We start from the raw sequence: 16,209 nt of genomic DNA on the forward strand, positions 1-16,209 counted from the left end.
GCCTAACCAGAAGATTTTGAGAAAGAACTTTAAGATGCGTTTCAAAAAATTCATTATTTTCTCATTCAATTTTTAACTACAGGGTGTCCCAAAAGTTAACGTCGAAACGAAAACGTTAGATAGGGTAGGTGGTGACAGTTATCAGAAAAATAATTTAAAAAAATCACAGCCATATATTTTGTGAGTTATGGACATTTGAAAAAAAAAGTGGGAAAATGGTCACCCTGTGACGATTTTTCATGTGCCGTGACTACACATCTCAATTTTTCTCATTTTTTAACTCGCCGAAACATCGTAGTGCATTTTTTTTACACTACGGTTCATTGAATTAGAGTCATGTAAAAATTTTTAGTACTTAGTTGGGCAAAAAAGTATTGTTTGCTTCAAAACTGATGCAGCTGAGTTAAAATTTTTGAATGCATTTGGTAGCAGGATTCTTCAAGGTTCCGTAACAAAAGAAAAAAATGAGAAAAATTGAGATGTGTAGTCACGGCACATGAAAAACCGTCACAGGGTGACCATTTTTCCGACTTTTTTTTCAAATGCCCATAACTCACAAAATATATGGCTGTAATTTTTTTTTTTATTATTTTTCTGATAACTGTCACCACCTTCCCTATCTACCGTTTTCGTTTCGACGCCGACGTTAACTTTTGGGACACCCTGTATAAGAAAATTTTTTTAAATTTTTTTTTTTCAAAAGAATAGTAATTTACATACTTTTGTCTATGCGAGAAATTTTTATTTTATGTTTTTCCCAAATAATTTTGAGTTTAAACAAAAAAACAAAAGAACACCTTTTTTATTACTTATTAAAAACTGAGTTTTTGCTCTAAAACTCTCAACTTCAACCGCATGACTAAACATAAATCAAAGATTTTGAGCAAAACAAATATGCTCTGGTCATCTTATTAATTTTACTGTTATTAAGTTTAGAACACGTGATCTTTTTTACCCATAGCTTTAGTTTAAAAAATAACCTTTATATCAACACACTATATGGGGCTGCCCCACTGTGCGTCGTGGGCTCTTGCTCTATAAACAGTTTTTACTTCTTATAATTTGTATTATTTGCTGTGTTTTTTTGGCATTGTTATCTGTATCCGCAGTTAGCATTTATTTATAAATTTACGTTTTCCTTTTCCTTGGTGCATGCATATACATTTTTGTTCAGTGTTCATATTTGGGAAATCCTACTGCGGATAGCTTTGCCAAAAAAACACGCCTATTAACAAAAGTGGTATAAGTCCATCTGTGATAAAAACCTTTGAGAATATTTTAATAAGTTTGATTCCATTTTAATATTTAAAATGTTAATCTAAAATGCATCTCCTGAATTCCCTATTTTTTGCCTTTTTTTAAACACTAAAAACGCAAATCCTTAAATATCTCGAAACAAGAAATAGGGACTAATACCACTTTCAAATACAACAGCTCAATTGTTTGTTGTTAAAGGGTGTATTGTAATTTTGTCTTCTTTTTTAGGATTTCAACACAAGTTTGCAGGAAGGATATGGGCTCCCAACATGGGGTTCATATGCCCTCCTTGCAACTGCTACAATTATTGTTGGTGCTGGTTTAGGATTACTTCTAGTCTGCATTGTTGACTTTTTATACCCAGCAAAACTTTCTCAACGCCAAAGCTTTTTACTTTCCGAGGAAAAATCCGGAAGTGCTGTAGATGATGAAATCGTAGATGATATAAATTACAATAACGATGAATCTGACGAAGAAGATAACGAAGAAGAGAACGAAGAAGATGAAGGTTCTAATGAATCAGAGACAGAAGTTAAATCCGATTCATGTGGCGAATTAGAAGACAATAAAATTGATGAGGCTGAATTGGATTCCGATTCGAATAAAAACGACAAAAACAAATTTTCAAATATTCGCAGGAGAAACAATCCCAAAGAAACTAAGTAAAAATATATTATATTTTATGCACTCAAGAAAACATTTGAATGGCTAAGTGTTAAGTTAAATTTTATAACAAACACCATCGTACTAAACTGCACAAAAAATAATATTCAAGGCGTTATATTCACTTAACTTTGAATTTTAAGATGTGAATTTAAAAAAACTCAGTTTTAAATAAGGAGAAAAAAAAAACAATAAATATATCAAATGGTTTCATTTCATTGTTCTTCATTCGGTTAAAACCTATTTGGCTTTACTTGTTGAATAAAGAATATATTTTATAAAGGTAGAATAAAATAGTATCCCTTTTTATTTTAAGATCTTTTTTATCGACTAATACAAGTTCAAATAATTACACTGTGCAAGTTTTCTTGAGGCAAGTGCGCTGTTTACTGTTCGCCCCTATTTCGGACCTGAAAAATCGATTGGCATCATTAGTTTTTCGATTTATCGGTACGACTTCGAACAAAATTTTTTCGGAAGTTTTTTCAATAATTTTAAGCATTTTGCCCGGTTAAGAGTAATTTTTCTTGTTTATGTTGCTATTTTTTCTGCTAAAACGTTATTTACTAACAGCATAAACCAAATAAACAATTTTATGCAATTTATTTAACAATTTAGCAAGCTTTTGTTGAAAAAATTCAAGAAATTTGGATTTTTTTTGCATTGTTATCGTTTTATTATGTTTTAGTGGAGTAAGTAAAGCAAATTACAGATTCAATTTTGATAATTTCTGTTCTTAAACGTCGATAATAAAAAAAACTTTAAAATCTATGTGTTAAAAATTGCCGGTGTTGCCGTTTTGTTTTTTCAACTAATAACACCGGCACACAAAATAAAAAAAGTTTCATGTACCAGGAACCAGACCTATCTTTCCATATAGGAGACAGTGCCAGCACACCAAAAAAAAAGTTGTATATACCAGGAACCAGACCTATCTTTCTATATGTTTTTGGACCCGCTGAATCCGAATTTCAAGTCTGTTTGCCCCTGTCACCCTCTAGTTTAAAGTAAAATGCAAAAAACTCAAAAAAAGGAAGTTTTTTGCCTTTTTTTTTTGAGTCTTTTTTACATTTTTCTCAAAACTGGAGGGTGTTCGGGCAAAACGGACTTGAAATTCGGATTCAGCGGGTCCAAAAACATATAGAAAGATAGGTCTGGTTCCTGGTACATACAACTTTTTTTTTGTGTGCTGGCACTGTCGCTTTCATCCCCGGCACACAAAAAAAAAAGTTTCATGTACCAGGAACCAGACCTATCTTTCTATATGTGTTTGGACCCGCTGAATTCGAATTTCAAGTCCGTTTTGCCCGAACACCCTCCAGTTTTGAGAAAAATGCAAAAAACTCCAAAAAAGTCATAAAAATTCAAACAAAATGCAGTCACAGCTCAAAACTGGAGGGTGACCGGGCCAAACGGACTTGAAATTCGGATTCAGCGTGCCCAAAAACATGGTTCCTGGTACATGACACTTTTTTTATTTTGTGTGCCGGTGTAATTAATTTATTTTCAAAACTTTTTTTTTTTAATTTCATAAGTAAAATGATGAAATTAAATGATTATTTAGATTATTAACAGAAAAAATTATATAGGAGTGAAGGATAAGATTAAATCGTTTAGGCGGAAGAAGCAACTTTCTTACAAATCGGCTTCAAATGTAAAAAAAAATGTGTTACATTTTTACAAAGCCAGTAGTTTATGCTGGTAGTAAATAACGTTTGAGTAGAATAAATAGCAATATAAACAAGAAAAATGACTTTAAGCTGGGCAAAATGCTTAAAATTATTGAAAAAAACTTCCGAAAAAAATTTTGTTCAAATCGAAAAACTATGATGCCAATCGATTTCTAAGGTCGGAAGTAGGGGGAAACAGTCAACAGCGCACATGTCAAAGATTTCTACTGCACAGTGTTATTATAAAAATAATATTGTCCTTACTTTTAGTAAAGTAGCGTGGTTTTTTATAATTTCTCTTCAAACTTACAACTAAGTATTACGTATGCCAGAAAAAAATACACTCTTATTTTAAATACATAATAAAGAATTTGTGTCATACTGTGTATATATAAAGTTATTTAACATTAAACATTTCTTTCTTTATTGAAAAGTGTATTTTTTCTTAAAATGTGTGTCACGGTAAGCCTGGATATATGTTTATTTCCATATTTTCATGAAAAGTAACGACTAAGACTACGGCCACGCAGTTGCAGTAAGCGTCTAAGTGGCTGAACGGCACAATACCATCGATGACCCGGCCGGCGACCCCCACAGGCGGAATAATGGTGTGAAGCAGATATGTACGTGTAGGAATTATGATTCCCTAGACATGACATCGAGATGTTAACAGCACCGAGTAAAAGGAAGAAGACATAAATAATTTTAGAAATAGAAGTTAGCAAAATATTTTAGTTAAAAGCCAAAAAAATAAAATCCTCTAACTGGCAATGTTACTATAACATTTGGCATTTGTAAATCTTTTTTATTAGTTTTATGAGTTAATGATTCTTATCATTTCACTTATAACCATATGTGTTTAGCGGGTGAATCTGGAATGTAGTAATGCTTCAATGGCTCTTAAAATTTTAGTCTCTTGTTCCGAAATTTGAGTTTTCAATACGGTATATACGGGGGTGTCGTAGCAGACTTGTTCATTCGGCTGTTGGATTCGGGAGCACTTGATATTGAAGCGGGATAGCGAAGAACTTTATACTTTGGGAATGAATTTGCTTGACTATTCTCTGAGGAATTATCTGGCTGATTACTACCTCCTCTTAAACCTTGAAAGAAATAAAAAGAAAAAATAATAATGAAAACATTTATGTTATAATTATGTTAATGGTACTAATCACATTTTTTTGAATTTTCAATTTCATTCAGCAAGGTTTGACAATCAAATCGTAGCTTGTTTATTTCTTTATCCAAAATTTCAGGAAGGCCATTGCTGCTTTGTATAGCTAGGTCTACTTCTTTGTGTACAAGCATAAGTTTATTTTTATTTTTGCGGAGAATTGTCAAAATTTTCTCCTTTTGTATATGTTGTCTCATAATAATGGTTTGAACTGAAACAGAAATATAGTTAATGTATAAATAATGTGATACAATTGCAGGTAATCATTATAGGCTATTGATTATGTCTTCCAGTAAGGAACTAAGATGTTTATGGGTTTTTATTACAGGAATCGTTCAATGGGTTACCAAAGAAGATAAAACCGCCGAGTGCTAATAAATGAGAGGGTGGAAATTGAAGATAGGAGTGCAAAAGCCCCTTTTTTGGTTTTTTCAATATAGTCACATCCGGACCCTTTAAATAGAGTCAGCACATTCTTAATTCTTATGCTTCTCATAAGAATGCTTTTAATAAGAATCTTATCTATCTTTGAATTCGCAGAATGCAATGCAGCACTTTTAGCTGCAATGCATTCTCGCCCACAACTTGCTGCTTGCTTCTCTTTTAAGATACCTATTGACACCAGTTGTGTTTTGATCGTCAGAAGTTGAAGTTACAATATTTATTACAAATTGAAATAATAAAATATCATTTTAAGTAAAGCAAATAAATACATTGTTTTAAATCAACCACGGCACCCACGATCACTGGCGACGAGGATTAAAAATAAAAATATATAAAGAAGAACAACAAAACCACACTCAAACAACAACAAAAAAATTTGTGCCCAAAATCGAAATCCCTATTTGAAGAAGTGACAAAGAATTATTGCAAAGCGATGGATGAGCACAAAAGATGTAATTCAACACGAAATAGGATTGAAAATGCAGGAAATGGTGATTATTATTATTAAATATTATATTTTAACTAAACATAGCTGTGCCAAAAAGAATTGAAGAGAAAGAGAAATAAATAAAATTAAAAAAAATCTATGCCATCTACCTAGTGTATAATATTTGATGAGCAATTCATTAATGTGTTTTCCCAAAATGAAGTGAAAAAAAAAAAAACAAAACTATAATTTTTTTTGTTACAATTCTTATTTTAGTATTTTATAACGAAATATAAGTGAATTTCATAAATACCTGATCATAAAATAAATGGTCTATTTGAAAAAGAAGGCGACAAAGTTTCCAATCCAAAATTGTAAGACAAAAAAGCAAACCCTATCTAAATATTGACAGAGATACATAGTGCAAGAAGAAAAAAAATAATATAGCTAGCTAAGCTGTTTTGAATCAAATGACTCCAGTGAATTTTTTTAATTGTCTTTTAGTGTATGTTTTTGTTAATACATATAAACAAAAATTATTCATTATTCAAAATAAAATCATACATTTTTTGTTCTCCACATTATTATAACATTTGTTAAAAAAAAAAAAAAAAAAATGGCTAATTCAGTAGAAAATATGAATTTAATTCTTAATTGTATTAAGAACATACAAGACTTTGACGGAACCGACAAAAACCATTTAGTGGACTTTCTACAGCAGGTTGACTATTTAGTTCCTACGATTGATAGCTTTGACGACAACAACAAAAAAGTTCTAATAGGTTTCCTTAAAAATAAATGCGTTGGACGCACACGTCCAGTTCTCCAAAGACACGGCTTAATAGAAAGCTGGAAAAGAATCAAAGAAATTTTGCTTGAGAATTTCGGTGAAAAAGAAAATAGTTTCACCTTAATAGACAAATTGAAAATGTGTAGAGTAGACTCTACTATTGAAAAGTATTTTTATGAAATAAACAAAATTACCAGTAGAATACATATTCGTATTCTATCACACGGTGACACAAACTACACAACTGATGAGGTAAACAGGATAGCTCTGAATGTTTTTAGAGAGAATCTTCCAGAGCCTACTAAAACATTAATTTTTAGTAGAAACCCAAGTAAATTAGAAGCCGCTTATAAAATAATTTTAGAAGCGCGTCACCAAAGTTATACGGCATATCAATCAAACCATATCAAAAATAATTTAAATTCGAATAAAAATCAATCAACAGGAAATCCATACAGAGGTAGGAGCAATCAAAATTCCTTCGAATTCCAAAGAGGTACTAATACGTTTAGAAACAGAAATAATCAAAACTTTAATGAGAATCAGGAATCAAGTAACACATATAGAAATATTAATAGGAATAATCAAAACTTAAACGAAAACCAAGAATCAGGAAATACTTACAGAAATATAAATAGAAATCATCAAAACCCTTTTGATAATTATGGGTCAGGAAATACGCGTACTAGTAGAAATTATCAGAATTTTAACGTCAACCAGCAAAATGGAAACCCCTTCAGAAATAATTCCAATTCTAACCAATATCAAAGATCTGCTAATAGAAGTAGAAATCAACAAAACAGTGGTGCACGATCCACAGAACCAATGGAATTGGGAAATTTTTTAATGGAGAGCCCAAACACCTTCCCTATATAATAATTAATACTGAAATTAGAAAACTTTACTTTATTGTTGATACAGGCGCAGAAGTCAGTGTCATTAAACCTCAGATATGTCACCCAAAATGGAAAAAACAAGTTCACATACCAGTGAGATCGATCGGAGATAGTTTTGTTTTAAATACAATGTGTTCAATTCCAGTTTTCAAGGAATTCAATGAAAACGAAGATGTTTTTTGCGAGTTTCTAGAACACGATCTCAAAAATAACTACGATGGAATAATAGGTAATAATATTCTTAAAAGATTTAATGCAATTGTAGATTACCCTAAACAGCAGTTAATATTGAATAAAGCAGTGCTTAAGTTGTATTTCGATAAACAAGAAGAAATTTATGACAATCTTGCATATAATAATGAAAATGTAGTAGAAATTAATTTTAATAATGAGGTGGGAATCAATAACAATATAGGTGAATTTATTGAAAGCGAGCATTTAAGTGAACATGAGAAAGGTTTACTTTACAGTGTTTTGAAGAAATTTAAAAGAACATTTTACAATGAAAATGATGACTTATCGTTTACAAATGAAGTAAAGCATCACATACATACAAAACATGAACTACCAGTTTATTCAAAATTATACCGTTATCCGGAAGTACATAGGGATGAGGTCGATAGACAAATTGAAGAAATGCTTAGGCAGGGTATAATTAGGGAATCTAATAGTCCTTTCAATAGTCCAATATGGGTAGTTCCCAAAAAAGAAGACCTTTCAGGTAAAAAACAGTGGCGCATAGTTATCGATTACCGAAAACTTAATGAGATAACAATAGAAGACCGACAGCCTATGCCAAATATCGAAGAGATATTTGATAAATTAGGTCGATGTCAGTACTTTACAACGCTGGATCTCGCTAAGGGATTTCATCAAATTGAAATGCATCATAGCGACATTCATAAGACCGCGTTTTCCACATCCAATGGTCACTACGAATTTCTTCGTATGCCATTTGGATTGCGTAATGCACCTGCCACATTTCAAAGACTGATTAACAATGTATTAAAAGAATATATTGGCAAAATTTGTCTTGTTTACCTGGATGACATTTTGATTTTTTCAACTAGTATTGAAGAACACATGGAATCACTATCCAAAATTTTGAAACGATTAAGAGAGGCTAATCTAAAAATTCAATTGAATAAATGTCAGTTTATGAAAAAAGAAACCGCATTTTTAGGTCACGTGGTTACACCTGACGGCATTAAAACTAATCCTAAAAAAGTTGAAGCTATAGACAAAATACCACTCCCGAGTAATCAGAAAGAAATTAAAAGTTTTCTTGGCATCACAGGTTATTACAGACGGTTTATTAAAGATTACTCTAAAGTTGCTCATCACCTTGTTAAGTACTTGAAAAAGAATACCAAAGTCAATAAAAAAGACAAAAAATTCATAGCTGCGTTTCATAAGCTTAAAGAACTAATTAAAAATGACCCAATTTTAGTACACCCTGACTTCAAAAAGAAGTTCACATTAGTAACAGACGCCAGCAACTATGCGTTAGGGGCAGTCTTAACCCAAGATAATAAGGCTATAAGTTTCGCAAGTCGATCTCTGAATGATCACGAAAAAAAATATAGTACAATAGAGAAAGAGCTTTTGGCCATTGTTTGGGCAACCAAACATTTCAGGCCTTACTTATATGGAAGAAGTTTTGTGGTCAAAACTGATCACAAACCATTAGTTTGGTTAAATTCCTTAAAAGAGCCCAACATGAAATTACAACGTTGGAAAATAAAATTAAATGAGTTTGACTTCATAATAGAGTATATTAAAGGCAAAGAAAATGTAGTAGCCGACGGGCTAAGCAGAATAAACTATGAAAAGATCGACAATGCAGATGAAGTTTTAATAAATCTCAACGAGATCTTTGATGACGAAATTGACACCGTGCACAGTGCAGACACTGACAGTGCCGATTTTATATCTATTACTGAAAAACCACTGAATATTTTTAAATACCAATTCGTATTAAAAAAATCAATAAGGGAATCCACGACAAAAAAAATTATTTTTAAAAAGAAAATACGAACCACGTTGTATATAAATTCTGAAAGCAATTTATTAGAATTAATGAGAAATCAATTACCCGAAAAAGGTTTAATAGTTGTATTTTGTGAGGATAATGAATTGTTTTTGACTTTTCAAAACAATTACGTAAAATATTTTTCAAAAAATAAAAATCTCAAAATAATGAAAACTAGTAAAGTATTGGAAGATTTAACCGATAAAGAAAAATTGTTGAAAATCATTGAATATGAACATTTGAAAAATAATCATAGAGGGATTAACGAAATATTCCTAGAAATGAAAGCTAACTACTATTATCCAAACCTTCAAAAAGAAATTCAAAAATTCATAAATAATTGTAACATATGTAACTCAGCTAAATTTGACAGGATGCCTATAAAACATAAATTTAATATAACAGATACCCCTGCAAGACATAACGATATTGTTCACGTAGATATATGGTTTCCTATGCGAAATGTCATGTATTTGACAACAATTGATAAACTCACCAAATATGCTACGGCTCACCTTTTAGAGGACAGAACATGGATTTCAATTACTAAAGCACTTAAAACCCGAATGCAATATTTGGGAAAGCCAAAACTTATCGTTACTGATAATGAACTAGACACAGTTTCAATAAGACAATTTTTAACTTCCAATGACATTCAACTTCATGTCACAACTCCTTATTTGAAAACTGGCAATGCTGACATAGAACGCTTGCATTCAACATTTAATGAACACATAAGACTGTTTAATGCTGATCCTTGCAACGAAGATAGTCTTGATGAAAAAGTTTTTAAAGCGGTTGTTTTATACAACAATACAATTCATACAAGTACAAAAATGAGGCCAATAGACTTTATAAACAATATTATTTCAGAGGAAGAAATTACCTCATTGTCTAAGTTATTACATGCAAATAAAACAAATAAAATAAATAAGTTGAACGAAAACAGAGAAACTGTTACTAATTTTGAAAATGAATTCGTTAGAAATAATAGAATAGGGAAGTCAAATCCAAAGTATATAAATATAAAAAACTATAAACAAGCAGGCAATCATTTGATATCTGACAAACATCCAAAAAAATCTTATAAGAACCAAGTCAAACTCTAATCAGCGGACAACGAATTGACATTACCCCAATTCATAATGACAATGGGTATACCATTGTCAGATTCGAAGAAACTAAAATAATTGATCATTACAATAAGTTTTTACACATTGTAAACATATCAAAATATTTAGAAGCGACAGAAGCAATTGAAGCAAGCTTTCAATCCCTTAAAACAAGTAATTCAGTAATGGAAATCGGAATGACAATTATTGAAAAAGAAATAATTTCAATAAAACAAGAACTGTATTGCTTTAGAAACTACACGAAAACTACACGCCAAAAGCGAGGTTTAATAAATATTTGGGGTAACGGTATGAAATTGTTAGCAGGAACTATGGACAGTGAAGACTCTAAGCAAATATATTCGTTTATGGAAAATGTAGAAAAGAATATGAAACAATTAACTGACGAAACGAACAAACAAGTTGAAATAAATAATAATATGATTCAGAATTTTGAAACCATCAGAAAGCACATCATAGAAAACGATGTGAAAATGAATCAATTTTATAAAAACATTTCGACTTTGACAGAAGACATTCTTTTTAAGACGGACAAAAACTCTTTGATCCTACAGCTTTACATGTACTCATGTAATTTAAAAAATGAAATCTCTAAAATTAAAGACAATATTTTGTTATCAAAAATAAATTTACTAGAACACGATATGTTTAATATTGATGAAATGAGAGATTATAACATAACTATTGAAATGTTACCACTTATAAAAACTGCTGTGCTATTAAAAAATAATCTTATAATATTCGTTGTATCAATTCCGATATTTTGCAAAGAAAAATTTTATAATTCAGCCATTATACCTATTCCAAACCTAGATTCAATGGAAATTGAATTTGATATAACATTTGTAATCATAAATGAGATGAAAATTTACCTCTCAAATACAGAAAATCTTTTAAAAAATAATTTAATTCCATTTCCGAACAAATGTATAAGAAATCTTTTAAATGAAAATAATGTTTGTAACTATAAAAGTAACAAAGAAACTTCAATAACAAAAATTAACGAACACACCATTGTAACTAAAAATCTGGAAGTCATTGAAATTGATCAAGACTGCATTGATCAAAAAATTGTCATTAAAAATCACAATATTATTAGTATTGAAAACTGTACAGTAAAATTAAAAGAATTCGAAATAAGTGTAAAACAGAAAACTTATTATGAAACTTTTGTAATACCGCATTTTATAACCAATACAAGTAAAATATTTAGTAACTTTACATTATCTGATTTAAATTTAAGGAATATTGAAAACAGAAAATATATAAAATATGTTGAAAATAACCACAAGGTAACTTCAAGTTTAACTTTTGTATTAATTACGTTAATTATAATTACAATTTTATTATATTTTAAATGTAAATCTAAAGGAAAAGCAAGCAATACTATTGAATTAAAAATTAATCCTTGTTCAACGGAGACCGTTGAATCTATGGGGGGAGGAGTCACATCCGGACCCTTTAAATAGAGTCAGCACATTCTTAATTCTTATGCTTCTCATAAGAATGCTTTTAATAAGAATCTTATCTATCTTTGAATTCGCAGAATGCAATGCAGCACTTTTAGCTGCAATGCATTCTCGCCCACAACTTGCTGCTTGCTTCTCTTTTAAGATACCTATTGACACCAGTTGTGTTTTGATCGTCAGAAGTTGAAGTTACAATATTTATTACAAATTGAAATAATAAAATATCATTTTAAGTAAAGCAAATAAATACATTGTTTTAAATCAACCACGGCACCCACGATCACTATATATCTCGTAAACCAAGCAAAATTTTTATATATTGCATTGAACATTTTGTATAGAAAATTAAATTTCCTATCCAATGCTCTTCAAAAATTGAAAACAAAATTCCATACCAAAACTGTCGAAGCAAACATAAAAAAATAATCAAAAAATTCGATTTTTTGAGTTTTTTTGCTTTTTTGATTATACCCTTTTTTTTGGGTTGAGATAGGCATAAGTATTGCTCAAATAAAAAAAGAAGATTAAATTTCCTTAAAAATTCTGGGTTTAGTAAATTTTTCCATTGAAAATTAACTGAAGTATGGCCATTTGAACCTTTTTTTTTTTGTTTTTTTTTGTTTTACTCAAGTAATAAAGAAACATTTGAGGGGAAAGTACGATAACTCAGGAGCCGAAAATTGATATTGGTTTTTTGTATAGGGGTCTGATACAATGATTGTTTATTATGAGAGGGGGGGGGGGTGGGGTGGGGGGGAGGTCAGTTTACTTTAGCTCTTTAGCCCTGTTCCTTTGGGAGGTGGTAATGTACTACTAGTACATAATTTATTATCACCTTCATCACCTTCGTCATCATCGCTATCTCCCATCACACCATTCTTAATAAGATCGACTCTTTCTGCTACTTCATACACACCTTCAACACCACTGCTATTATCGTCGCCGCCACCGTCTCAGCCATCACCACCACCGTCACCATCGTCATCAACAGAAACTTCCCAGTGCAACAAGGCATTACTCTTAACTAATGCTTCTACTTCTCATTTACCTTCTCATTCTGATTCATATAATTTCTTTGGTTATTATCAAAACATTGGTGGAATGCGCACAAAAATGCAACAATTGCTGCTATCTGAGCAATTTGATTTCTTTGCTTTTACCGAGACAAGAATCACAACAATGCAGAGATGTTTAATAGTCATCAATACTCTGTGTTTCGTAAAGACAGATGTTCTGTATCCACTGGACTAGAAAGAGGGGGTGCTGCTTGCTGTGCGCTCTTTATATATGTGTAAATCAATGAGCTTTACACGAAAACAAAATTTAATTGCTTAGAACTATGAGATAAATTATTAAATTATCAAATTCTTCTGACCTAGGAATCAATTTAGATCCGAAACTAACTTTTACTGATCATTATAACCACATTATTAAAAGAGCCAATGTAACACTTGGCTTCATCAAAAGATTTGCGCGGGAGTTCGAGGATCCATATGTTTTGAAGGTTCTATATATTTCATTTGTAAGGCCAATTCTTGAATACGGATGTATAGTGTGGGCACCTTACTATATGATTCATATAAACAGAATTGAAAGTGTTCAGAGAAGGTTCATGAGATTTTCGTTGCGTTTTCTTTCATGGTCCGATAGAATTGTCCTACCTCCATACTCGGATAGACTTAAACTTATTAATTTACCATCACTTTCAGTTCACAGAGAGTTTTTGCAATTATGTTTTATAATTATGATAATAAGAGGCTCAATATCTTCTTCAGTGTTGGATCGACTGAATTTTAATGTTGGGCGTGCTGGTTTAAGAAATAGGTTACCAATTTGTGTAGTTTTTAGTAGATCTAACTATGGCGTCAATAGCTGTATGAATCAACTAATTAATATTTTTAACAAAAACTTTCATATAATCGATTCTATTAATGATAATGTTAAATCCCATAAATTCAAAAATAGCTTCTTTTATCAATTTAATTAATTTACCAGAATGTTGTTTTTTCTGTTGTTATTTATATTAGTACATTTAGTTTCAATGTTAATATATGTATATTTTATTGTGATTAATTGACAATTATTACTCATATATTGAGTTTAAGTTTAATGATTCCATTGTTTTTTATATTTTATTGTGATTAATTGACAATTATTACTCATATATTGAGTTTAAGTTTAATGATTCCATTGTTAGTATTTAAGCTTATAAATATAAATATAAATATAAATATAAATATAAATATAAATATAAATATAAATATAAATATAAATATAAATATAAATATAAATATAAATATAAATATAAATATAAATATAAATATAAATATAAATATAATATAAATATAAATATAAATATAAATATAAATATAAATATAAATATAAATATAAATATAAATATAAATATAAATATAAATATAAATATAATATAAATATAATAAATATAAATATAAATATAAATATAAATATAAATATAAATATAAATATAAATATAAATATAAATATAAATATAAATATAAATATAAATATAAATATAAATATAAATATAAATATAAATATAAATATAAATATAAATATAAATATAAATATAAATATAAATATAAATATAAATATAAATATAAATATAAATATAAATATAAATATAAATATAAATATAAATATAAATATAAATATAAATATAAATATAAATATAAATATAAATATAAATATAAATATAAATATAAATATAAATATAAATATAAATATAAATATAAATATAAAATATAAATATAAATATAAATATAAATATAAATATAAATATAAATATAAATATAAATATAAATATAAATATAAATATAAATATAAATATAAATATAAATATAAATATAAATATAAATATAAATATAAATATAAATATAAATATAAATATAAATATAAATATAAATATAAATATAAATATAAATATAAATATAAATATAAATATAAATATAAATATAAATATAAATATAAATATAAATATAAATATAAATATAAATATAAAAATAAATATAAATATAAATATAAATATAAATATAAATATAAATATAAATATAAATATAAATATAAATATAAATATAAATATAAATATAAATATAAATATAAATATAAATATAAATATAAATATAAATATAAATATAAATATAAATATAAATATAAATATAAATATAAATATAAATATAAATATAAATATAAATATAAATATAAATATAAATATAAATATAAATATAAATATAAATATAAATATAAATATAAATATAAATATAAATATAAATATAAATATAAATATAAATATAAATATAAATATAAATATAAATATAAATATAAATATAAATATAAATATAAATATAAATATAAATATAAATATAAATATAAATATAAATATAAATATAAATATAAATATAAATATAAATATAAATATAAATATAAATATAAATATAAATATAAATATAAATATAAATATAAATATAAATATAAATATAAATATAAATATAAATATAAATATAAATATAAATATAAATATAAATATAAATATAAATATAAATATAAATATAAATATAAATATAAATATAAATATAAATATAAATATAAATATAAATATAAATATAAATATAAATATAAATATAAATATAAATATAAATATAAATATAAATATAAATATAAATATAAATATAAATATAAATATAAATATAAATATAAATATAAATATAAATATAAATATAAATATAAATATAAATATAAATATAAATATAAATATAAATATAAATATAAATATAAATATAAATATAAATATAAATATAAATATAAATATAAATATAAATATAAATATAAATATAAATATAAATATAAATATAAATATAAATATAAATATAAATATAAATATAAATATAAATATAAATATAAATATAAATATAAATATAAATATAAATATAAATATAAATATAAATATAAATATAAATATAAATATAAATATAAATATAAATATAAATATAAATATAAATATAAATATAAATATAAATATAAATATAAATATAAATATAAATATAAATATAAATATAAATATAAATATAAATATAAATATAAATATAAATATAAATATAAATATAAATATAAATATAAATATAAATATAAATATAAATATAAATATAAATATAAATATAAATATAAATATAAATATAAATATAAATATAAATATAAATATAAATATAAATATAAATATAAATATAAATATAAATATAA

The 16,209-nt window shown here is 26.8% G+C and overlaps 2 protein-coding genes across 2 annotated transcripts in view; one reads left to right on the forward strand and one right to left on the reverse strand.

Moving 5' to 3' along the window:
* Window positions 1-4,023, forward strand: part of LOC129906902 (thioredoxin-related transmembrane protein 1-like) — a 115,720-nt gene extending 111,697 nt beyond the window's left edge. Inside the window, exon 4 of the mRNA XM_055982899.1 lies at window positions 1,486-4,023. Coding sequence (XP_055838874.1) covers window positions 1,486-1,923 — 438 coding nt within the window. The 3' untranslated portion in view covers window positions 1,924-4,023. The remainder of the gene's footprint in view (window positions 1-1,485) is intronic.
* LOC129906898 (uncharacterized) overlaps window positions 3,612-16,209 on the reverse strand; it is a 255,944-nt gene continuing 243,346 nt past the window's right edge. The window contains exons 2-3 of the mRNA XM_055982895.1: window positions 4,766-4,975; window positions 3,612-4,693 (exon numbers count right to left, since the gene is read on the reverse strand). Of these exons, the coding sequence (XP_055838870.1) occupies window positions 4,527-4,693; window positions 4,766-4,975 (377 nt within the window). The 3' untranslated portion in view covers window positions 3,612-4,526. The remainder of the gene's footprint in view (window positions 4,694-4,765; window positions 4,976-16,209) is intronic.

This window comes from Episyrphus balteatus, chromosome 1 (assembly GCF_945859705.1).
Source record: "Episyrphus balteatus chromosome 1, idEpiBalt1.1, whole genome shotgun sequence".
Classification (NCBI taxonomy): Eukaryota; Metazoa; Arthropoda; class Insecta; order Diptera; family Syrphidae; genus Episyrphus; species Episyrphus balteatus.